Source organism: Carex rostrata, chromosome 1 (genome assembly GCF_964058835.1).
Source record: "Carex rostrata chromosome 1, lpCarRost1.2, whole genome shotgun sequence".
NCBI classification, from domain to species: Eukaryota; Viridiplantae; Streptophyta; class Magnoliopsida; order Poales; family Cyperaceae; genus Carex; species Carex rostrata.
In genome coordinates this window covers 15,481,529-15,500,520 of record NC_135918.1, presented here as the reverse complement: position 1 = coordinate 15,500,520, position 18,992 = coordinate 15,481,529, and the positions used below count along the sequence as shown (strand labels likewise).

At 34.1% G+C, this 18,992-nt stretch overlaps 2 protein-coding genes across 2 annotated transcripts; both read left to right on the top strand.

Annotated features, from left to right (window-relative positions):
- The first annotated feature begins 398 nt into the window (after positions 1-398).
- LOC144560633 (uncharacterized) lies at positions 399-3,557 on the top strand. Its single transcript, XM_078309872.1, has 2 exons — positions 399-2,893; positions 3,008-3,557. Exons 1-2 carry the CDS (start codon positions 421-423, stop codon positions 3,292-3,294), a joined length of 2,760 nt encoding a protein of 919 aa, XP_078165998.1. The 5' UTR covers positions 399-420; the 3' UTR covers positions 3,295-3,557.
- Positions 3,558-7,952: 4,395 nt separating this feature from the next.
- COP13 (Proteasome component (PCI) domain protein) lies at positions 7,953-12,513 on the top strand. Its single transcript, XM_078309861.1, has 11 exons — positions 7,953-8,261; positions 8,797-8,912; positions 9,344-9,590; positions 9,830-9,887; positions 10,144-10,233; positions 10,428-10,490; positions 10,760-10,849; positions 11,462-11,620; positions 11,702-11,823; positions 12,111-12,183; positions 12,281-12,513. The coding sequence occupies exons 1-11, from the start codon at positions 8,071-8,073 to the stop codon at positions 12,344-12,346; spliced, it is 1,275 nt and encodes a 424-aa protein (XP_078165987.1). The 5' UTR covers positions 7,953-8,070; the 3' UTR covers positions 12,347-12,513.
- The last annotated feature ends 6,479 nt before the right edge of the window (positions 12,514-18,992 follow it).

Genomic DNA, 18,992 nt, shown 5'->3' with positions numbered 1-18,992 from the left:
AGGCACAAAAACATGGAGGCATTTGAACCCTCCTCATATATATATATATGATCCTTTTTGATCTGAAGGGGACTTGACGAGTCATATAGGTCATGAATATTTGATAACAAAACATCCGATGGATAGCAACAAATGTGTTGCTTTCCACAGTACAAAGACGACCGAAAGTCTTCCACGAAGGTACCAGCTGCCCTCACTGTTACGTTAATCCAAAAATGGCAGCCTTTTTTGAAAACTTTCAAAAAACTTTCAAATGGTTGGACACAATTTTCAACCTTTTTTGACATCCAAAGTCTTCCACTATACCACTAAGGCACTAAGGTGCCTTTTGTGACCCTTTTGAACCACAGAACTGAGATTATAAGAGGGCCAGCTCTGATGCATTTTTGTTCAAGTTGAGGCTTTTGCATTTTAGCAGCAATGAGGAGCGTTTTCTTGTTCCTTATCACATTTCTCTTTCTAATCTCTGTGGTTCAATCTTCTCTCACATCTCAAGCACAAGCTCTCCTCCATTGGAAATCCACTCTTGAGACGCAACAACCCCTTTCATCTTGGAATTCGCATGTCCACCCGTGCAATTGGACTGGTATTACTTGCCGCGACACTAACAAAAGAAGGCAAGTCATTACTAGAATTTCTCTTTCCCATAAGGGTCTAGTTGGAAAATTAGATGCTCTTAATTTCTCTGCTCTTCCATCCGTTAGGATTTTTAATCTCGGTCATAATAATCTTAGTGGAGTAATTCCTGTATCAATATGTCTCTTCTCAAAACTCACATATCTTGGTCTCAATGATAATGCTCTTGGCGGTTTGATCCCGTCTAGCATTAGAAACTTGACAAGCATAGAATGTTTGTATCTTTGGGGCAATAATCTCTCCGGACCGATTCCTCCTGAAATTGGTGAACTTACACATTTGATACGTTTGGATTTATCAAAAAACTTTTTGAGTGGAGAAATACCAACTAATTTAGAAAACTTAACCAATCTTGTCGATCTGTACCTTTGGGATAATAAGCTCTCCGGATCAATCCCTCTTGAAATTGGCAAACTTGCATGTTTGTCAGATCTCGAACTACATGATAACTTTTTGAATGGAGAAATTCCTAGAGCTATAGGAAACCTAAGTAATATGAACACCTTTTTTGTTCATAATAATAATCTCTCTGGGGTAATCCCTTCTGAAATTGGCAAACTTACACATTTGACATATTTCCAACTAGCACAAAACTTTTTGAGTGGAGCATTACCTAGTAACTTAGAAAACTTAACTAATCTTGTCACTCTGTATCTTTGGAATAATAATCTCTCGGGACCGATCCCTCATGAAATTGGTAAACTCAGGAAATTAACCGATTTAGAACTATCAGGAAATGCACTTAGTGGAGAAATACCAACTAATTTGGAAAACTTAACTAATCTGGTTACTTTGTATCTTGATGATAATTATCTCTCCGGATCGATTCCTCCAGAAATTGGCAAGATTACACATGTGACAGATTTAGATCTATCTGAGAACCTTTTCAATGGAAAAATCCCTACCACTCTAGGAAACCTAAGTAATATGGATGCTATTGATCTGTCATCAAATTATCTATCAGGAGTAATTCCCGCAGAACTTGGTAGATTAAAAAGATTAATCGAACTAAATTTAAGTCATAACAATTTCATAGGAAATGTACCAAAAGAGTTGGGAATGTTACATGCTTTAACAAATCTTGATATATCGTCAAATAGTTTGACAAGTGTGCCAGAAGAACTAGGCAATTGCAATAATCTTGAATTATTAAATCTCAACAAGAATAGGTTGACTGGAAAAATTCCATCTCATTTTGGAAACTTGGTATATTTATTGTACCTGCTAGATTTAAGCTCAAATTATTTGAACGGGGAAATACCAATAGAGCTAGAGCACTTAATCATGCTACAAAATCTAAATCTATCTCACAACAATCTAACCGGTCAGATTCCTCCTTCATTGGGTGACTTGTTAAGCTTGTCAACCTTGGATTTGTCGTACAATAAACTAGAGGGTCCTGTTCCTGATAGGAAGTTTTTTCATAAAGCCCCGGAACTATGGTTTATACACAACACAAATCTTTGTGGAATTATTCAAGGTTTTCCCTCGTGTGATGGATTTGTTAAAGATAAGAATGGCTCAACCAAACAACGAATGGTTAAGTTGATTGTAACTCTAACTTCTTGTACTGCATTACTAGCCTCTTTCATACTCTGGCTACTTTACCTACTTTACTCAAAAAAGAGAAAAGCAAAACCGGAGCACATTGGCAATTCTAGTAGAGGAGAAATTTTTTCCGTCTGGAATTTTGATGGAAGGGATGCATATGAGGAGATCATAAGGGCCACAGAGAATTTTGATGAGAAGTACTGCATTGGTAGTGGAGGCCATGCAAGAGTTTACAAAGCGATTTTAGCACCAGATAACTTCACAGTAGCTGTAAAGAAAATACAGTTAGCAGGCGGTGAAACCTCATTAGATATTGAAGCATTCCACAAAGAAATTAGCACTACAACCCAGATTCGACACCGCAATATTGCTAAATTATTTGGTTATTGTTCCTCCCCACAAAATAAATTTATTGTGTACAAATATTACGAGAAGAGGGATTTACATAATATTCTCAATAGTGGGGAAGCAGTAGAACTGAATTGGGTAAGAAGAATGGGTATATTGAGAGATGTTGCATGTGCTCTCTCATATTTGCATCATGATTGTTATCCACCAATAGTACATCGGGATGTAACTTCCAGAAACATCTTGCTCGATTCTGATTTTACAGCAAGTATCTCGGATTTTGTTACGGCTAAATTTCTCAAGCCAGAGTCTTCTAATTGGAGCATGCTTGCTGGAACCTATGGTTACATAGCACCAGGTTATGTACATTTCACCACCATATTATTGTATTTGTAGTTTTGATCACCATACTTGTATCCAAAAAAGTGTAAATATATAATTGCAATTTGACGTTTCTTTTCTCATTATGCAGAACTAGCCTATACCATGAGGATGACTGAAAAATGTGACGTATATAGCTTTGGAGTAATCGTGTTGGAGCTGTTTATTGGAAAACACCCAGGAGATATGATAAATATATTGACTTCCGACGAAGAGGAAATCATACTTCAAGATATCCTTGACAAACGCATTGAACCACCAACAAAACAAGTTATCAATGAAATTCTCAAAATGATTCAGATTGGTTATCAGTGCTTGAATAACAACCCATCATTCCGTCCAACAATGCAAGAGGTGGTCAATAGTATCCAGAAGTGAATAGCCAACTGCCTCATAACTTTCTGTAGTAGCTGCTATCAGTGCTATGTTTGAAAATAAGTTTGTTGTTGGCAGTTAGAATATTCAGATTTAGAGCTTGATGCTTTATTGCATATTTTGTATTTAAAAGTTTTTATACTTTAATAATATTCACTTATTCTATGTACGTGCGGTGAGAAATATTCATCGTGCATATAATATTGTTGTAAACTTGTAATATCTATCTTCTATGTTATGTGACATTACCATTATTATTTTACAATCTCTTCTAGAAATAGCTTTTCTTGTAGTACATTTCGTGCCATCTTCATCTATATATGTTCTGTAATAGTGTACCAGATGGTTACTAAACACTATTGTTATTTATAGTGAAATCCTTGGATTCTCTCCGGATTTATCTTAAAAAAATTAGAAATATCTACCAATCTCGCTAATTTAAAAAATATATATACTGTTTTAGAACTTGTAATATACTTGAGAATTGTATTGAATTTTACTTGGAGTTATTAGTACGGTTAATTTTTTATCCGACATTTTTATTTTTACCCCATTAAAAAATTATTTTAATAATAATAACCAAAGTTTAATAAAAATTTTAAAAATACCCCACCCGTGGAATTTTTCCACGGGCTGGAATTGGAATTCAATTTTTTTTTTATAAAACAGAAATTTGTTTTTATTTTTTATTTTTTGTATTGAAATATTAGAAATGTTGGATATATTTATTTGAAAATAGATGGAATACAATATAATTTGATTTATTAGAAAGACTGTAACAAATAATCCGGATCAATATTTTTCAGACCGGATTTTTCGCAGCTGTAAGAAAAATTAATATATTTCTTTATGTGTTATTGAAAAAAAATAAAAATGGTTAGATTCTGAGTTATTGATCCCGGTTCAAAAGTCACTTCTATGTAATCTAGAAAATATTGTGATCCTTCTAGGACATTTAATTTATAAAAAGTTGTCTCTATTTTGAGAATTCTTTTTGAATAATAATTATTAAATAACTTAAAGTTTTTGTTTTTTTTCAAAAATAGATACAACTTTTCATAAATTAAATGTCCTAGAAGGATCACAATATTTTCTAGATTACATAGAAGTGACTTTTGAACCGGGATCAATAACTCAGAATCTAACCATTTTTATTTTTTTCCAATAACTCATAAAGAAATATATTAATTTTTCTTACAGCCGCGAAAAATTCGGCCTGAAAAATATTGATCCGGGTTATTTGTTACAGTCTTTCTAATAAATCAAATTATATTGTATTCCATCTATTTTCAAAGAAATATATCCAACATTTCTAATATTTCAATACAAAAAATAAAAAATAAAAACAAATTTCTGTTTTATAAAAAAAAAAAAAAAAATTGAATTCCAATTCCAGCCTGTGGAAAAATTTCACGGGTGGGGTATTTTTAAATTTTTTATTAAACTTTGGTTATTATTATTAAAATAATTTTTTAATGGAGTAAAAATAAAAATGTTGGATTTTTTATTACTTTGCTAGACCCAGAGAGTCTATATTATCTGCCCATGTATGATTAAATGTGCCAGTGTTAAGTGGCATAGTTAAGATTTGAGTCAGGAGCGGACAAAATGTTACGGATTACCGGGTCAGTGGACAAAATTAACTTATATATATACTTGAATCATTTTAATCAATCTCACCAAATTCTAAATCATATGTAAACAGAAATCAAGAAAAATATTAACACTCAACAATTTTAGTCAATTATCAGTCGCAATTTGCAATGTAATTCATTCGATTGGATTGCAGTAATTAGTTGTCAAAGGACAGGGACAGGCAATCTAATTTCCATGAGTAGGCATGCCAACATATTTATATTATTTCATATTCAATCTTAAAATTCCATTGCCTACCCCTATTACATGGTGGCTCCGCCGCTGCTTGTGTCTTTGTGCTCCAATACTATATCCAGTGACAATGCCCAACATACTTTGATGGAGATGTCTGTTGCAGCCATAGTAACAAGGTTCATGTTTTATTCACGAATAAAACATTTTTTAGATATTACCGAACTGAATAGCGAATAAAACAGTTGGCCGAATTTTTACCGATTTATTCATGAAAAAAGACGAATAAAACTTTTTTTACGAATTATTACATTTTATTCAAAAATTTGTTGCTCTGTAATCCGTGCTTTTGAGTTTTGAGACTGACGCTGAGGCACCACGTGGGTCATTGGGTGAGGCTGAGGCAAATTTTTTGAATTTTGAAAGACATGTGGACCCACCATGTAGCAATTGACAACCACTTTAAAGTTTAAACCAATTTTTTTATTCAGGATATCGTATAAGTACTTATACTTACCTTTGATTTCATGTGGCAACTACTTTATGGTATTACTCAAACTTCTTTTTTCCACCGAATTTTATTAAAAAATTGAAAATTAAAAAAATTAAAGCAAGTACTTATACATTTTTTTGGGTCTTTTTTTTTTGCTTCCTTGTAAAACTGAATCTTTCCTGAATTATACCTGAATCACGAATTTTTAACTCGTCGAACCGAACCCGAATTTTTCTTTTGTCACTATGGTTGCAGCTCTTTGCATGGTGCACCTAGCGAGCAGTCAGGGGCGGATCTACTGTAGCACAGGGGGGCAGCCGCCCCCCTGGATTTCGAGTTTTAGTGGTGATTTATTGGTACCGATCGACTTTGCTCCTCCTTGGAAATTTTTTTGCCCCCCTCTGGATATTTGATTTGTAATTCGGGTTAAATTTAGTGTTAAAATCAAAATAAATTTCTTGAATTATGATTGGTAATATTAATTTAAGTTATAGGATTAGAAATTATAAGTCAGGTTATTGGAAAATATAAGTCAAAACATTATTTTTTTTTATCGAGTACTCAATTAATGGATTTAAATCCGATAAGTTATTTAAACCCGATTCGATATTTTTTTGCCCCTCTGGTGAAAATCCTAGTTCCGCCCCTGCAAACAGCTCTCAGAAAATCAACTGTTGTGGTGGTAGCTTGTGTTAAAGTTCGACGTGAAACATGCATCATGCATGTGAAGACTAAGAATATGTACATGTATACTTCTCTAACTAGAGGCTTAGAAACCTGTTCCGGATTTTCTTTTGAATTTTTCATTATGTGTATGTTCTTCCTTCGAATTGACTAGCCATGCATTCTGCATTTTATGAGCGTTTCAAAAAATGCATCAATAGATGTTAAAATTAATGAAGATGAGGATTGATCACAGTCTTTCATCATAGATCAAAGGGTCTAGATTAGATCAAGCATAGAATAGTTGTTTTTGTAATTAAAGGAAAATTAAGTAGGTACAGAGTTGGTACCAATAGGGTTACAAAAAATAGAAATAAAACCAATGGTACAATAAATTAGCCGTTAAGGATTGTATAATAAATAGGGCACTTAGAGATTGTAAACAGTTATTAAAAAAAATACACAAGAAATTTATTTTAATATTTCTCCTCAAAACTCTCAAAAACAATAATAGATAAACATTTAGTTCCTATTTATAATTCATACTTATTTCTCAAATCATACGTAAATGCAAGCATTTAATTGTATCTGTGGATGTATGTGTTTAAAATTAAAAATCAAATTATCCAACACTTAAAAAATCAGGATATTACTACCCTAATTTGGGCCTACATTCTTTCAATAGATATGATCTTTCAGAAAGTGCTCTATTATTATATCCGTGTGATACTTCTAGAGATGAAAACGGAGCGGATTCAAAGCAAATAATACTGATACCAAATTTGTATCCGTCTTTCAATGAACGGATATGAATACGGATACGGATAGTAAACAGATGTTAAAATTCAAAATCAAATTCACCTTAAACGGATACGGATACGGAGCAGATATTATACGAATACGGATACGAAACGAGTAATTGCCGAATAGTTGAGTCATATAAATAATCCACTCAAATAATCTACTTATATAAAATAATACAAAGATTATAATTAAAATATATCTTTTTACTAATGCAAAAATAAGAAAAAGAAAGAAGCAAAGAATGCATTTGAAAATAAGTTATGAATTGAATAAATAACATACATAAATTACATCCACTCTTAAGTGTTTCATTGTTACAGAGAATCTCCCAGCCCACTATCTATGTACTTCTCTACAAAAGTTGTCAGGTACAAGGAAAAAGGAGAGTCATTAATGCAGTCACGTGGGTCATCCAAAGAAAGATATAGCTTCGTTATCTATCCGGATAGCAGCGGATATCCGATCCGTTTACAATTGATGTACCGTATCCGTATCCGAATCCGAATTCGGAACTGTTCTGTATATTTAGAATATATCCGGATCCGAATCCGTTTATCCGAATTCGGATTTCAAGCAGATACGGATCGAATTCGAAGCGGATAATTCGGATTCGTTTTCACCCCTAGATACTGCCCAATAAGGCCCATTTGTAAATCATACTTCTGTCAAAAATCATACGTAAAGAAAAGCATTTAATTGTATCTGTGGATGTGTATGTGTTTAAAAATAAAAATAAAATTATCCAACACTTGCAAAAATTCAGGATATTCCTATCCTCAATTTGGGCCTACATACTGTCAAAAGATATGCTATTTCGGAAAGTGCTCTATTATTAGTCAAGTGTAATCCAGCCCAATAAAGCCCAGTTCTCTTCACCGTTCCATCCTTATTGCAAGTATCCAGCAATTTGTCTCTCTCGCTTTTCGCTTTCATCTCCTCTCCTCTCCTCTCCTCTTCTCGCCAAAACCCCTCTCAAGCAAAACCGCAAAATCATGGCAGCAATGGAGTCGCTCGAAACCCTAGTGGCGCACATACAGGCCTTTACGAAGCCCGAAGAGTTATCGCAGCTCCAGTCTCTCCTTAAACAGTCGGATGAGGCGCTCCGGTTGCAATCGACCAACCTGCCGCCGCTCCTATCTCAGCTCGACCCCTCCAAGCACTCTCTCGGCTTCCTCTATCTCTTGTAAGTAATCTATGTCTCAATCGCTCTTGTTATTGTCTTATTGAAGAGGTTTCTTCTCTGATGTAAACCCTAGATCGTCAATCTCCCTGCTAGAAATAGAGAACTAGATATTAGGTAATAGCCCCCTCTATCAATGTTCTAACAGGTGATAGGCTTTGAAGAGGGATCATATCAAGGCCTTCTGGCATCCATCTAGTGATATGTGCTTTGATTTGCTCTTTCAGATCTCCAGCCCAGTAATTCACCAAAGTACAAATTGCCAGTATAACAGATATAATAGATTATTCATTAAATCGTATTTCTATGAAGATATTTTATTATCTACATGTACCTACAGAAGTCTTCAAATTTAGAATAATTTTCTTATAATACTTGTGACTTTCCAGGTTAGAGTTTTATGCTGTTGTATTTATATGCTGTATTAGTTATGTTAGTACACTAATGCTGGTAATTATCCTATTTCGCAAGTATATGCAATAATAGATTTGTTATTTTTCTTTTCTTGTTTTCTTGAATCTGTCTCATCTAATTGTAGGGATGCTTATCTGTGTTCATCAATAACAAGAGAACAAGTTGGTGATTTCCTTCCATCTATTGCTGAGTTCCTAAAAGTATGCTCTGCCCATCAGATTCGTTTGGCATCAGACAAGTGTATATTTTCTTCTTTTCCTCTTTCTGAGTCTAATTCAACTTACCTTTATACTGTTTTGGTTTCAAGGAATCAATCAAGTCACGGGAAAGAATTTATACTATTTTAGGGGTGTTTTGAAGGCTTGATAAATCATTATTTCTTTGTTGGCATTTTTGTGTTTTACTGATGTCATGTTGATATGTACTTAGTAAAATTTCAGCATTACTGTGGTTAACAAATTTAATAGAAAAACCTATTTTCTTTTCAGCACGTACATATTAGTGGTTAATAACAAATTTTAGGTAAAAGGGGTTATTTAAGCTATTGGCATAATTGCTGATATCCTGTTAAAGTTCTTTGGTTAGTATTGGCCTTCTTTGCAAAAAATAAAAAAATAAAAAATCTTTGGATTAATCATCTAAGAAATGCTCTCTTCCTTTTGTTACAACAGTTATAGCGGTGTGTCGGTGTTTCAAGGATCAGGTGATGCGACAGCAAACACCAATCCAGGGAATTGCTCCATTGAGATCTGCTGTGCACAAGCTCCAGGTTTTGCCAGAGCATCTGACAACTCTCCATTCTGACTTCCTGCAACTCTGTCTCTTGGCCAAGTGCTACAAGGCTGGCTTGAGTGTATTAGAGAGTGATATTTTCGAGGCAGAGAATCCAAGGGATCTCTTTCTCTTTTTCTACTATGGGTACAAAACCTTTTCCTAAAAATCTCTGTATTTCATTTATATGCATGCCAAATAAGAGTAATGATATTTCATTACCCAAAAAAAAAACACAGTTTTAATGAGAAGCAATTGGGTAAATAATAATATGTTTATGGGGAACTAGAAGAGGGCATAGAAGGTGCTTTTGTTGTACTTCCTAAATATGTAATTATGCAAATCTCGTAACATATACTAACCCTTATATTTGCTTGTATCTACAGAGGAATGATATATATTGGACTCAAGAGGTTTGGAAAAGCTTTAGAATGCCTACAAAATGTTAGTATGATCTACTTATGCTATTTGTCTACTAACAAGTGGTTGCTAATGCATTGCACAACTCAGATAAAAACTGTGTAAGATGGTACCTTTATGAGATAAACTGATGAACAAGTCACTAAGAAAAGAAAAAGAGAAGCATTATTTGGTTTGACACTGGTATGATGTCATAATGTGTAGTTGATACCAATTCATTATTTGGAATAATTGTTGTACCACTAACAGTTCTGTGAGTTAACTCTATTGAAAAATTCAGGTGGTCACTTCACCAATGGCAAATCTTAATGCAATAGCAATTGAAGCATACAAGAAATATATCCTAGTGTCTCTTATCCACTCTGGTCAGGTATGTCTCTAATTTGATAAATCAAATATATTCTTGCAATTGAGCCTAGATTAAATTAATCTGAGGCTCAACATTGAACCATTATTGGCATTTGAACTCCAAGAGAACATTGGATTCATCGGTTTTTTTTTTTAGAAGCTCATTTTTTTGCTTTAATTGTAATATTATTTATTTCTTTTGAATAATTTGAACAGGTTCCATCTTTCCCAAAATACACATCTGCTACAGCCCAAAGGAACTTGAAGAATTATGCCCAGGTAAATTTAATTGATTCTCAAAATTATAAGATTAGCATACACCAAGTAATAGGTTATTAATTTAAGCATAATCTAGAAAATATTTGTATACACCAAGTAATAGGTTATAAATAGATTTGTTATTTATATTATCCAACCTGGAAAATTTTAGATACCACATAGCTGACAGTAACCAAAACTTTCTTTCTATCTCATGTGCAGTTTCTTAAAATCTCCTGTGGTTAGAATTCTGTGATGACCTTTTTTTGTTACATCTATTTGTTTTTCAGGTGTATCATGATCTGATTGCAGTTTATGGCACTGGAACACACTCTGAAATTGAGGCCTGTATACAACAAAACATAGAACGGTTCCAAGCTGTGAGTAATGATTGTTTGTGTTTACTTTGTATTTTGTTTCGACATTTAACAATATCATCACCATGTCCAGTTTACATATGAAATTAGAGTAATGCTATGTTTCTATGCATAGCGCATATCAGTCCGTACTACGGATCCATATCTCCATTTTCGGAGTAAATAGTTGATCCGAACCATTCAACATGATCTCCATTTGAAAATGTACTTGGATGCCAAATTTTTACATTTTTAATAACTTTTGTAGATATAAACCTAGTGATTTTCTAAATAGTCTAAATAGTCCGTACTAGTGATTTTCTACCTACCTAAAATAATAGTAAAAAAATTTCTAAAAAATATAAACCTAGCATCCAAGTACTTTTCATATGGGGAACATATTAAGAGGTTGGGATCGTCTGTTTGAACTTTCAAAATGGAGATATGGATCCATAGTACGAACTGATGTGTGCTATGCATACCGTAGCCTCACTAATTTTAATTAATCTACTCAAGGATTACCAATATACTCATCACCTTGGATTCATACATGCCATAAGTTAACCAAGCCAGCACTAACGCTTGTAGTATTTTGTTTTGAATTGAGTTATAATTGTTATTTTTGTTATTTTTAAGGACAATAATTTGGGATTGGCGAAGCAAGTCTTATCATCTTTGTACAAGCGAAATATCCAGAGGCTTACTCAGACTTATTTGACCTTGTCTCTCCAAGACATCTCCAATTCGGTACAACTCAACGGTCCAAAGGAGGCTGAATTACATGTGCTTCATATGGTCGGTTTGCGTGTTTATTTGATCATTTATTTTCATCGATTTCATTGTTGTTTATGTAAATACAAACTTTTTGTTATTTAGATACAAGACGGGGAGATACATGCAACAATAAACCAAAGGGACGGAATGGTCATTTTCCATGAAGATCCAGAGGAGTACAAAACTTGTGAAATGGTTAACCATATTGATTTTTCCATTACAAGGTAACTCATCTCTCTCTCTCTTTTTGAAAAATACTTGGTAGAGGCTACCAAGCGAACTCCTCTCTCTCTCTCTCTCTCTCTCTTGAGATGCTCAACAGATGCTAAAATAAATTTATTTAAAATAAAAGGCGTTTCAGTTATTGGAATTTCGGATTGTAAATACGTAATTATAGAATTTGAAGGGGGGAAATATGTAATTTCATAGTTTTGAGTGGTATATATGAAATTATCCCTTCTTTAATTGATGCATACGTGAAATGATATTTCTGTTAATTTTTCTATTCTAGATTAATGGCATTGTCAAAGAAATTGAGTGCAATAAATGAGCAAATGTCTTGTGATCCTGCCTATCTGAATAAGGTAAAGCTTAATCTTTATTTATACATGATTTACGGATATTGTACTTGAATGAATGGTTACATATGACAGAGTTTAATTTTGTATACTAATGGTACAGATTGGGAGAGAGCGCACGAGATATGAGTTAGATGACTTTGACTCGGTGCCCCACAAGTTTCTGTGAAATGGCTGTGCCTGAGCTACACTATAATGAAGCTCATCATGTGGGAAAAAAATCTTGTGTTTTGTTAGAGATAGATGAGAGATTACACTTGTTTTTGTAAAAGAAGATACCGCAACTTATTTCCATCTACAGTGATTTCATCTTTATGGTATGTAGTTTCGGGGTTTGAATGATCGATTTTGGCAAAAAATGTAGGATAAGTTTTCTGCTGTGTACCATTTTGTGGAACCAGCAAGGACCCACCTTGTTTATTTCCAGATGTGTATATATATCTGTGATGATGTTACAATTTTCTCAGGTAAACATTTTGACAGAGCAGCTTTTTATTCATGCAGTGTACTAGGCATATGTAGTGCTGTTTTGTAACTGCTTAAGTGGTGCACGACTTAAAAAGTGCTCTGTTAAAATCTTAACCCAATTTTTCTTGGTGTGCTTGATACAAGTCCTGATTTAGATGGTAGAAGCAAAGCATCGCTACAGTAATTAGTTAGATGCAGTGTTTTAAAAAAAGGTTGTTTAGGCTTATTAATCAGTGATTAATTGTTGGTGGCGATCAAATTGTTATGGAATTTTTTGACTAATTGACGAATTATTTATGATTATATCCTATTAATTGTTTGGCGTATACTGTTACTTACAACATTGGTTATATAAGAGGAGGTTAGAAAAGTAACAAAATATTTAGAAAAACAAATATAACTGTTTAGATAAAATAATGAACACGTTTACTAATAACACTCACTTTATTTACGGAAGCAGCTTGGGTTGGATAGGCATTGGAACTTCGTTTGGTTTTGATGGGAAGAAATACTATTATATTCTAGTTTTCAATTTTTAGGCTTGATTAATGGATCCCTTCTTCAGATTCTCGTTTAGGCTTACCATCTAATTACACAATTAGAGTGATGCAAAGACAATAAATTAGATTGTTGTATTAGCGATGCAACAACCCTTTTATGATGCCATCAGGTGCACACATGTAGCGTGCCGCAGAGATCTTCAATCAAAGTGTTGTATTATGGTAGCAAGTACTCTCTTATATTAACATTTGGTGATACTACTAGTGTTGTAAAAAACAGTTTAAATGGCTGATTAATCGACCGTTTAATTGTTAACGGCGGCCAAACCGTTACGAATACACTTAACGTAGGACTTTTTGCGGATTTTTCCGATTAATCGGCCGTTTTCTCGTTTAATCAGTCATTTATTCCCGTTTATTCCCGATTATTCCCGTTTATTTCAAATTTTTTCAATAAAATTTTTTTTCACATTGACTTTTTTTATGTAATAGTGTTCACATAATAAGTTTTATAAATCATGTATTGCAGTTTTGTTTGTGCTTGGACATACATTCAATATTTTTTATATATATTTTTTCTTCTTACTTTAAAATTGGTTAATTTTTCTTCTATTTATTTATCATATATTTTTCTTACTATTTACCGATGTAATTTTTTTAATTAGTACGACATATTAATTTATGAAACTTAGTTGTTATTATAAACTAAATTTAGTGATTTTAAGTTTGAATGTTTCATCTCTTTTACAAAATATGTTATTAGTATATGAAAAAAGTTTAACTCTTGAATTTATTTTTTCGTTAAATAAATGTGTTACTGACACATGTAAAATGCTTATGCGTTAAAAAAAAAGTGTGGTGTCATGTTATAATAATGAAATTAAGTTAAATTAAGTTTATTTTATAAGTTTAATGAGTTAAATAAATTGTTTTTAATAAATTATGATATATATATACATAAATTTAATAAAAATGTTAAATTGTCCGCATAATTCCGATTAATCAACCACATACCGATTAATCGCTTGGCGGTACCCCATCCGACCAATGACCTCATACCGTTATTTACAACACTGGATACTACATGAGTGCTGCAAAGACCATCAATTAGAGTGTTGTATTAGGGTTGCAACTACTCTCTTATCTTGCTATCTTGTGACAATAGTTGAGTGTTTACAGACCTTCAATTAGAGTGTTTTATTAGGGTTGTTACTACCATCTTCTCTTGTCATCTAACTACAGTACTACACAACTAAAGTGCTACAAAGACCTTCAATTAGATTAATTAGATTGTCGTATTAGAGATGTAACTACCATCTTATCTTGCTATCTAGCAACACTACTTGAGTCCGACAAATACCCTCTTATCTTGCCATCTTGTGATAGTAGTTGAGTATTTCAAAGACCTTCAACTAGAGTATTTTATTATGGTTGTCACTATCATCTTCTCTTGCCATCCGGTGACATTAGTTATGAGCTGCAAAGACCTTCAATTAGAGTGTTATATTAGGGTTGCAATCACCCTCTTATCTTGCAATCTAACAACCAAAGTGCTACGAAGACCTTCAGTTTGAGTGTTGTATTAGGGTTGCAAGTACCATCTTAATTATCTTGTCATCTGATTACACTACTTGTGTGCTGCAAAGACCTTCAATTAGAGTGTTCTAACTAACCTCTTTTGTTTCCATCTAACTACACAACCAGAACAAACACATTCAGTTAGAGTGTTGTATTTGGGTTGTAATTACTCTCTTATATTGTCATCTAATGACACTATTTGAATCAAGCAAATACCTTCAACTAGAATGTTGTATTAGGGTAGCAACTACCTATTCTCTCTCAATGTAGTTACATAAGAAGAGTGCTGGAAAGACCTTTAATTAGATTGTTGTATTAGATATGCAAATACCCTTTTACGATGTTATCCGGTAACACAAGTAGCGTGCCGCAGACACCTTCAATTGGAGTATTGTATTAGAGTTGTAAATGTCTTATTATCTTGCCATATACACTACTAGAGTGCTCCAAACACCTTCAATTAGAGTGTTGTATTAATGTTGTAAATGCCCTATTATCTTGCCAAATAGAGACACTACTAGAGTGCTCACCTTCAATTGGAGTGTTGTATTAAGGTTGTAAATACCCTATTATATTTCCATATTGAGACACTACTAGAGTGCTCCAAACACCATCAATAAGAGTGTTGTATTAATGTTGTAAATGCCATACTATCTTGCCATATAGAGACCCTATTAAAGTGCTCCAAACACCATCAATGAGAGTGTTGTATTAAGGTTGTAAATGCCCAACTATCTTGCCATATAGAGACACTACTATAGTGCTCCAAAAACCATTAATTGGAGTTTAGTATTAGGGTTGTAAATGCCCTATTATCTTACCATATGGACAGACTACTCCAAATAACATCAATTGGAGCGTTGTATTAGGGTTGTAAATGCCCTATCTTGCCATATAACACACTACTGGAGTGCTCCAAACACATTCAATTGGAGTGTTGTATTTGGATTGTAAATGCCCCATTATCTTGCCATATAGTGACACACTACTGGACTGCTCCAAACACCATTAATTGGAGTGTTGTATTAGGGTAGTAGATGACATATTATCTGGCTATATAGGGACACTACTAGTGTGCTCCAAACACCATCAATTGGAGTGTTGTATTACGGTTGTAAATACCTTATTATCTTGCCATATAGGGATACTACTAGACTGCTCCAAACACCATCAACTGGAGGGTTGTATTAGGGTTGTAAATGCCTTATTATCTTGCCATATAGGGACACTACTAGAGTACTCCAAACACCATCAATTGGAGCGTTGTATTCGGGTTGTAAATGCGCTATTATCTTGCCATATTGAGATACTACTAGAGTGCTCCAAACACCATAAATTGGAATGTTGTATTTGGGTTGTAAATGTCCTATTATCTTGTCATATAGAGAGACACTACTGGAGTGCTCCAAACACCATCAATTGGAGTATTACGTTTGTAAATACCTTATTATCTTACCATATTGGGATACTACTAGACTGCTCCAAACACCATCAACTGGAGTGTTGTATTAGGGTTGTAAATGCCTTATTATCTTGCCATATAGGGACACTACTAGAGTACTCCAAACACCATCAATTGGAGCGTTGTATTCGGGTTGTAAATGCGCTGTTATCTTGCCATATTGAGATACTACTAGAGTGCTCCAAACACCATAAATTGGAATGTTGTATTTGGGTTGTTAATGTCCTATTATCTTGTCATATAGAACACTACTGGAGTGCTCCAAACACCATCAATTGGAGTGGTGTATTACGGTTATAAATACCTTATTATCTTGCCATATAGGGATACTACTAGACTGCTCCAAACACCATCAACTGGAGTGTTGTATTAGGGTTGTAAATGCCTTATTATCTTGCCATATAGGGACACTACTAGAGTACTCCAAACACCATCAATTGGAGAGTTGTATTAGGGCTGTAAATGCGCTATTATCTTGCCATATTGAGATACAACTAGAGTGCTCCAAACACCATAAATTGGAATGTTGTATTTGGGTTGTAAATGTCCTATTATCTTGTCATATAGAGAGACACTACTGGAGTGCTCCAAACACCATCAAATGGAGTGTTGTATTACGGTTATAAATACCTTATTATCTTGCCATATAGGGATACTACTAGACTGCTCCAAACACCATGAACTGGAGTGTTGTATTAGGGTTGGAAATGTCTTATTATATTGCCATATAGGGACACTACTAGAGTACTCCAAACACCATCAATTGGAGCGTTGTATTAGGGTTGTAAATGCGCTATTATCTTGCCATATATACAACTAGAGTGCTCCAAACACCATAAATTGGAATGTTGTATTTGGGTTGTAAATGACCTATTATCTTTTCATATAGAGAGACACTACTGGATTGCTCCAAACACCATCAATTGGAGTGCTGTATTACGGTTGTAAATAACTTATTATCTTTCCATATTAGACTGCTCCAAACACCATCAACTGGAGTGTTGTATTAGGGTTGTAGATGCCTTATTATCTTGCCAAATAGGGACACTACTAGAGTACTCCAAACACCATCAATTGGAGCGTTGTATTAGGGTTGTAAATGCGCTATTATCTTGCCATATTGAGATACTACTAGAGTGCTCCAAACACCATAAATTGGAATGTTGTATTTGGGTTGTAAATGTCCTATTATCTTGTTATATAGAGAGACACTACTGGAGTGCTCCAAACACCATCAATTGGAGTGTTGTATTACGGTTGTAAATAACTTATTATCTTTTCATATAGGGATACTACTAGACTGCTCCAAACACCATCAACTGGAGTGTTGTATTAGGGTTGTAAATGCCTTATTATCTTTCCATATAGGGACACAACTAGAGTACTCCAACATCATCAATTGGAGTGTTGTATTAGGGTTGTAAATGCCTTATTATATTGCCATATAGGGACACTACTAGAGTACTCCAAACACCATCAATTGGAGCGTTGTATTCGGGTTGTAAATGCGCTATTATCTTGCCATATTGAGATACTACTAGAGTGCTCCACAGACCATAAATTGGAATGTTGTATTTGGGTTGTAAATGTCCTATTATCTTGTCATATAGAGAGACACTACTGGAGTGCTCCAAACACCATCAATTGGAGTGCTGTATTACGGTTGTAAATACCTTATTATCTTGCCATATAGGGATACTACTTGACTGCTCCAAACACCATGAACTGGAGTGTTGTATTAGGGTTGTAAATGCCTTATTATCTTGCCATATAGGGACACTACTAGAGTACTCCAAACACTATCAGTTGGTGTGTTGTATAAGGGTTGTAAATGCCATATTATTTTGTCATACAGGGACATTACTAGATTGCTCCAAACAAAATCAATTGGTGTGTTGTATTAGGGTTGTAATTGTCCTATTATTTTGCCATATAGAGAAATTACTAGAGTGCCCCAAACAACATCATTTGGAGTGTTGTATTATGGTTGTAAAGGCCATATTATCGTGCCATAAAGAGACTACTAGAGTGCTTTAAACACAATCAATTGGAGTCTTGTATTAGCGTTGTAAATGCTCTATTATCCAGCTATATAGACACTACTAGAGTGCTCCACACACCATCAATTAAGAGTGTTGTACTAGCTTTGTAAATGTCCTATTATCTTCCCATTTTGGGACACTAATAGAGTGCTCGAAACATCATCAATTGGACCATTTTATTAGGGTTGTAAATGCTCTATTATCTTGCCATATTGGGACACTAATAAAGTGCTCCAAACACCATCAATTAGAGTGTTGTATTACGGTTGTAAATGCAATATTAACTTGTCATATAGAGAGACACTACTAGAGTACTCCAAACACCATCAATTGGAGCGTTGTATTACGGTTGTAAATGCGCTATTATCTTGCCATATAGGGATACAACTAGACTGCTCCAAACACCATCAACTGGAGTGTTGTATTAGGGTTGTAAATGCCTTATTATCTTGCCATATAGGGACACTACTAGAGTGCTCCAAACACCATCAAGTGGAGTGTTGTATTACGGTTGTAAATACCTTATTATCTTGCCATATGGGGATACTACTAGACTGCTCCAAACACCATCAACTGGAGTGTTGTATTAGGGTTGTAAATGCCTTATTATCTTGCCATATAGGGACACTACTAGAGTACTCCAAACACTAACAGTTGGTGTGTTGTATAAGGGTTGTAAATGCCATATTATTTTGTCATACAGGGACATTACTAGATTGCTCCAAACAAAATCAATTGGTGTGTTGTATTAGGGTTGTAATTGTT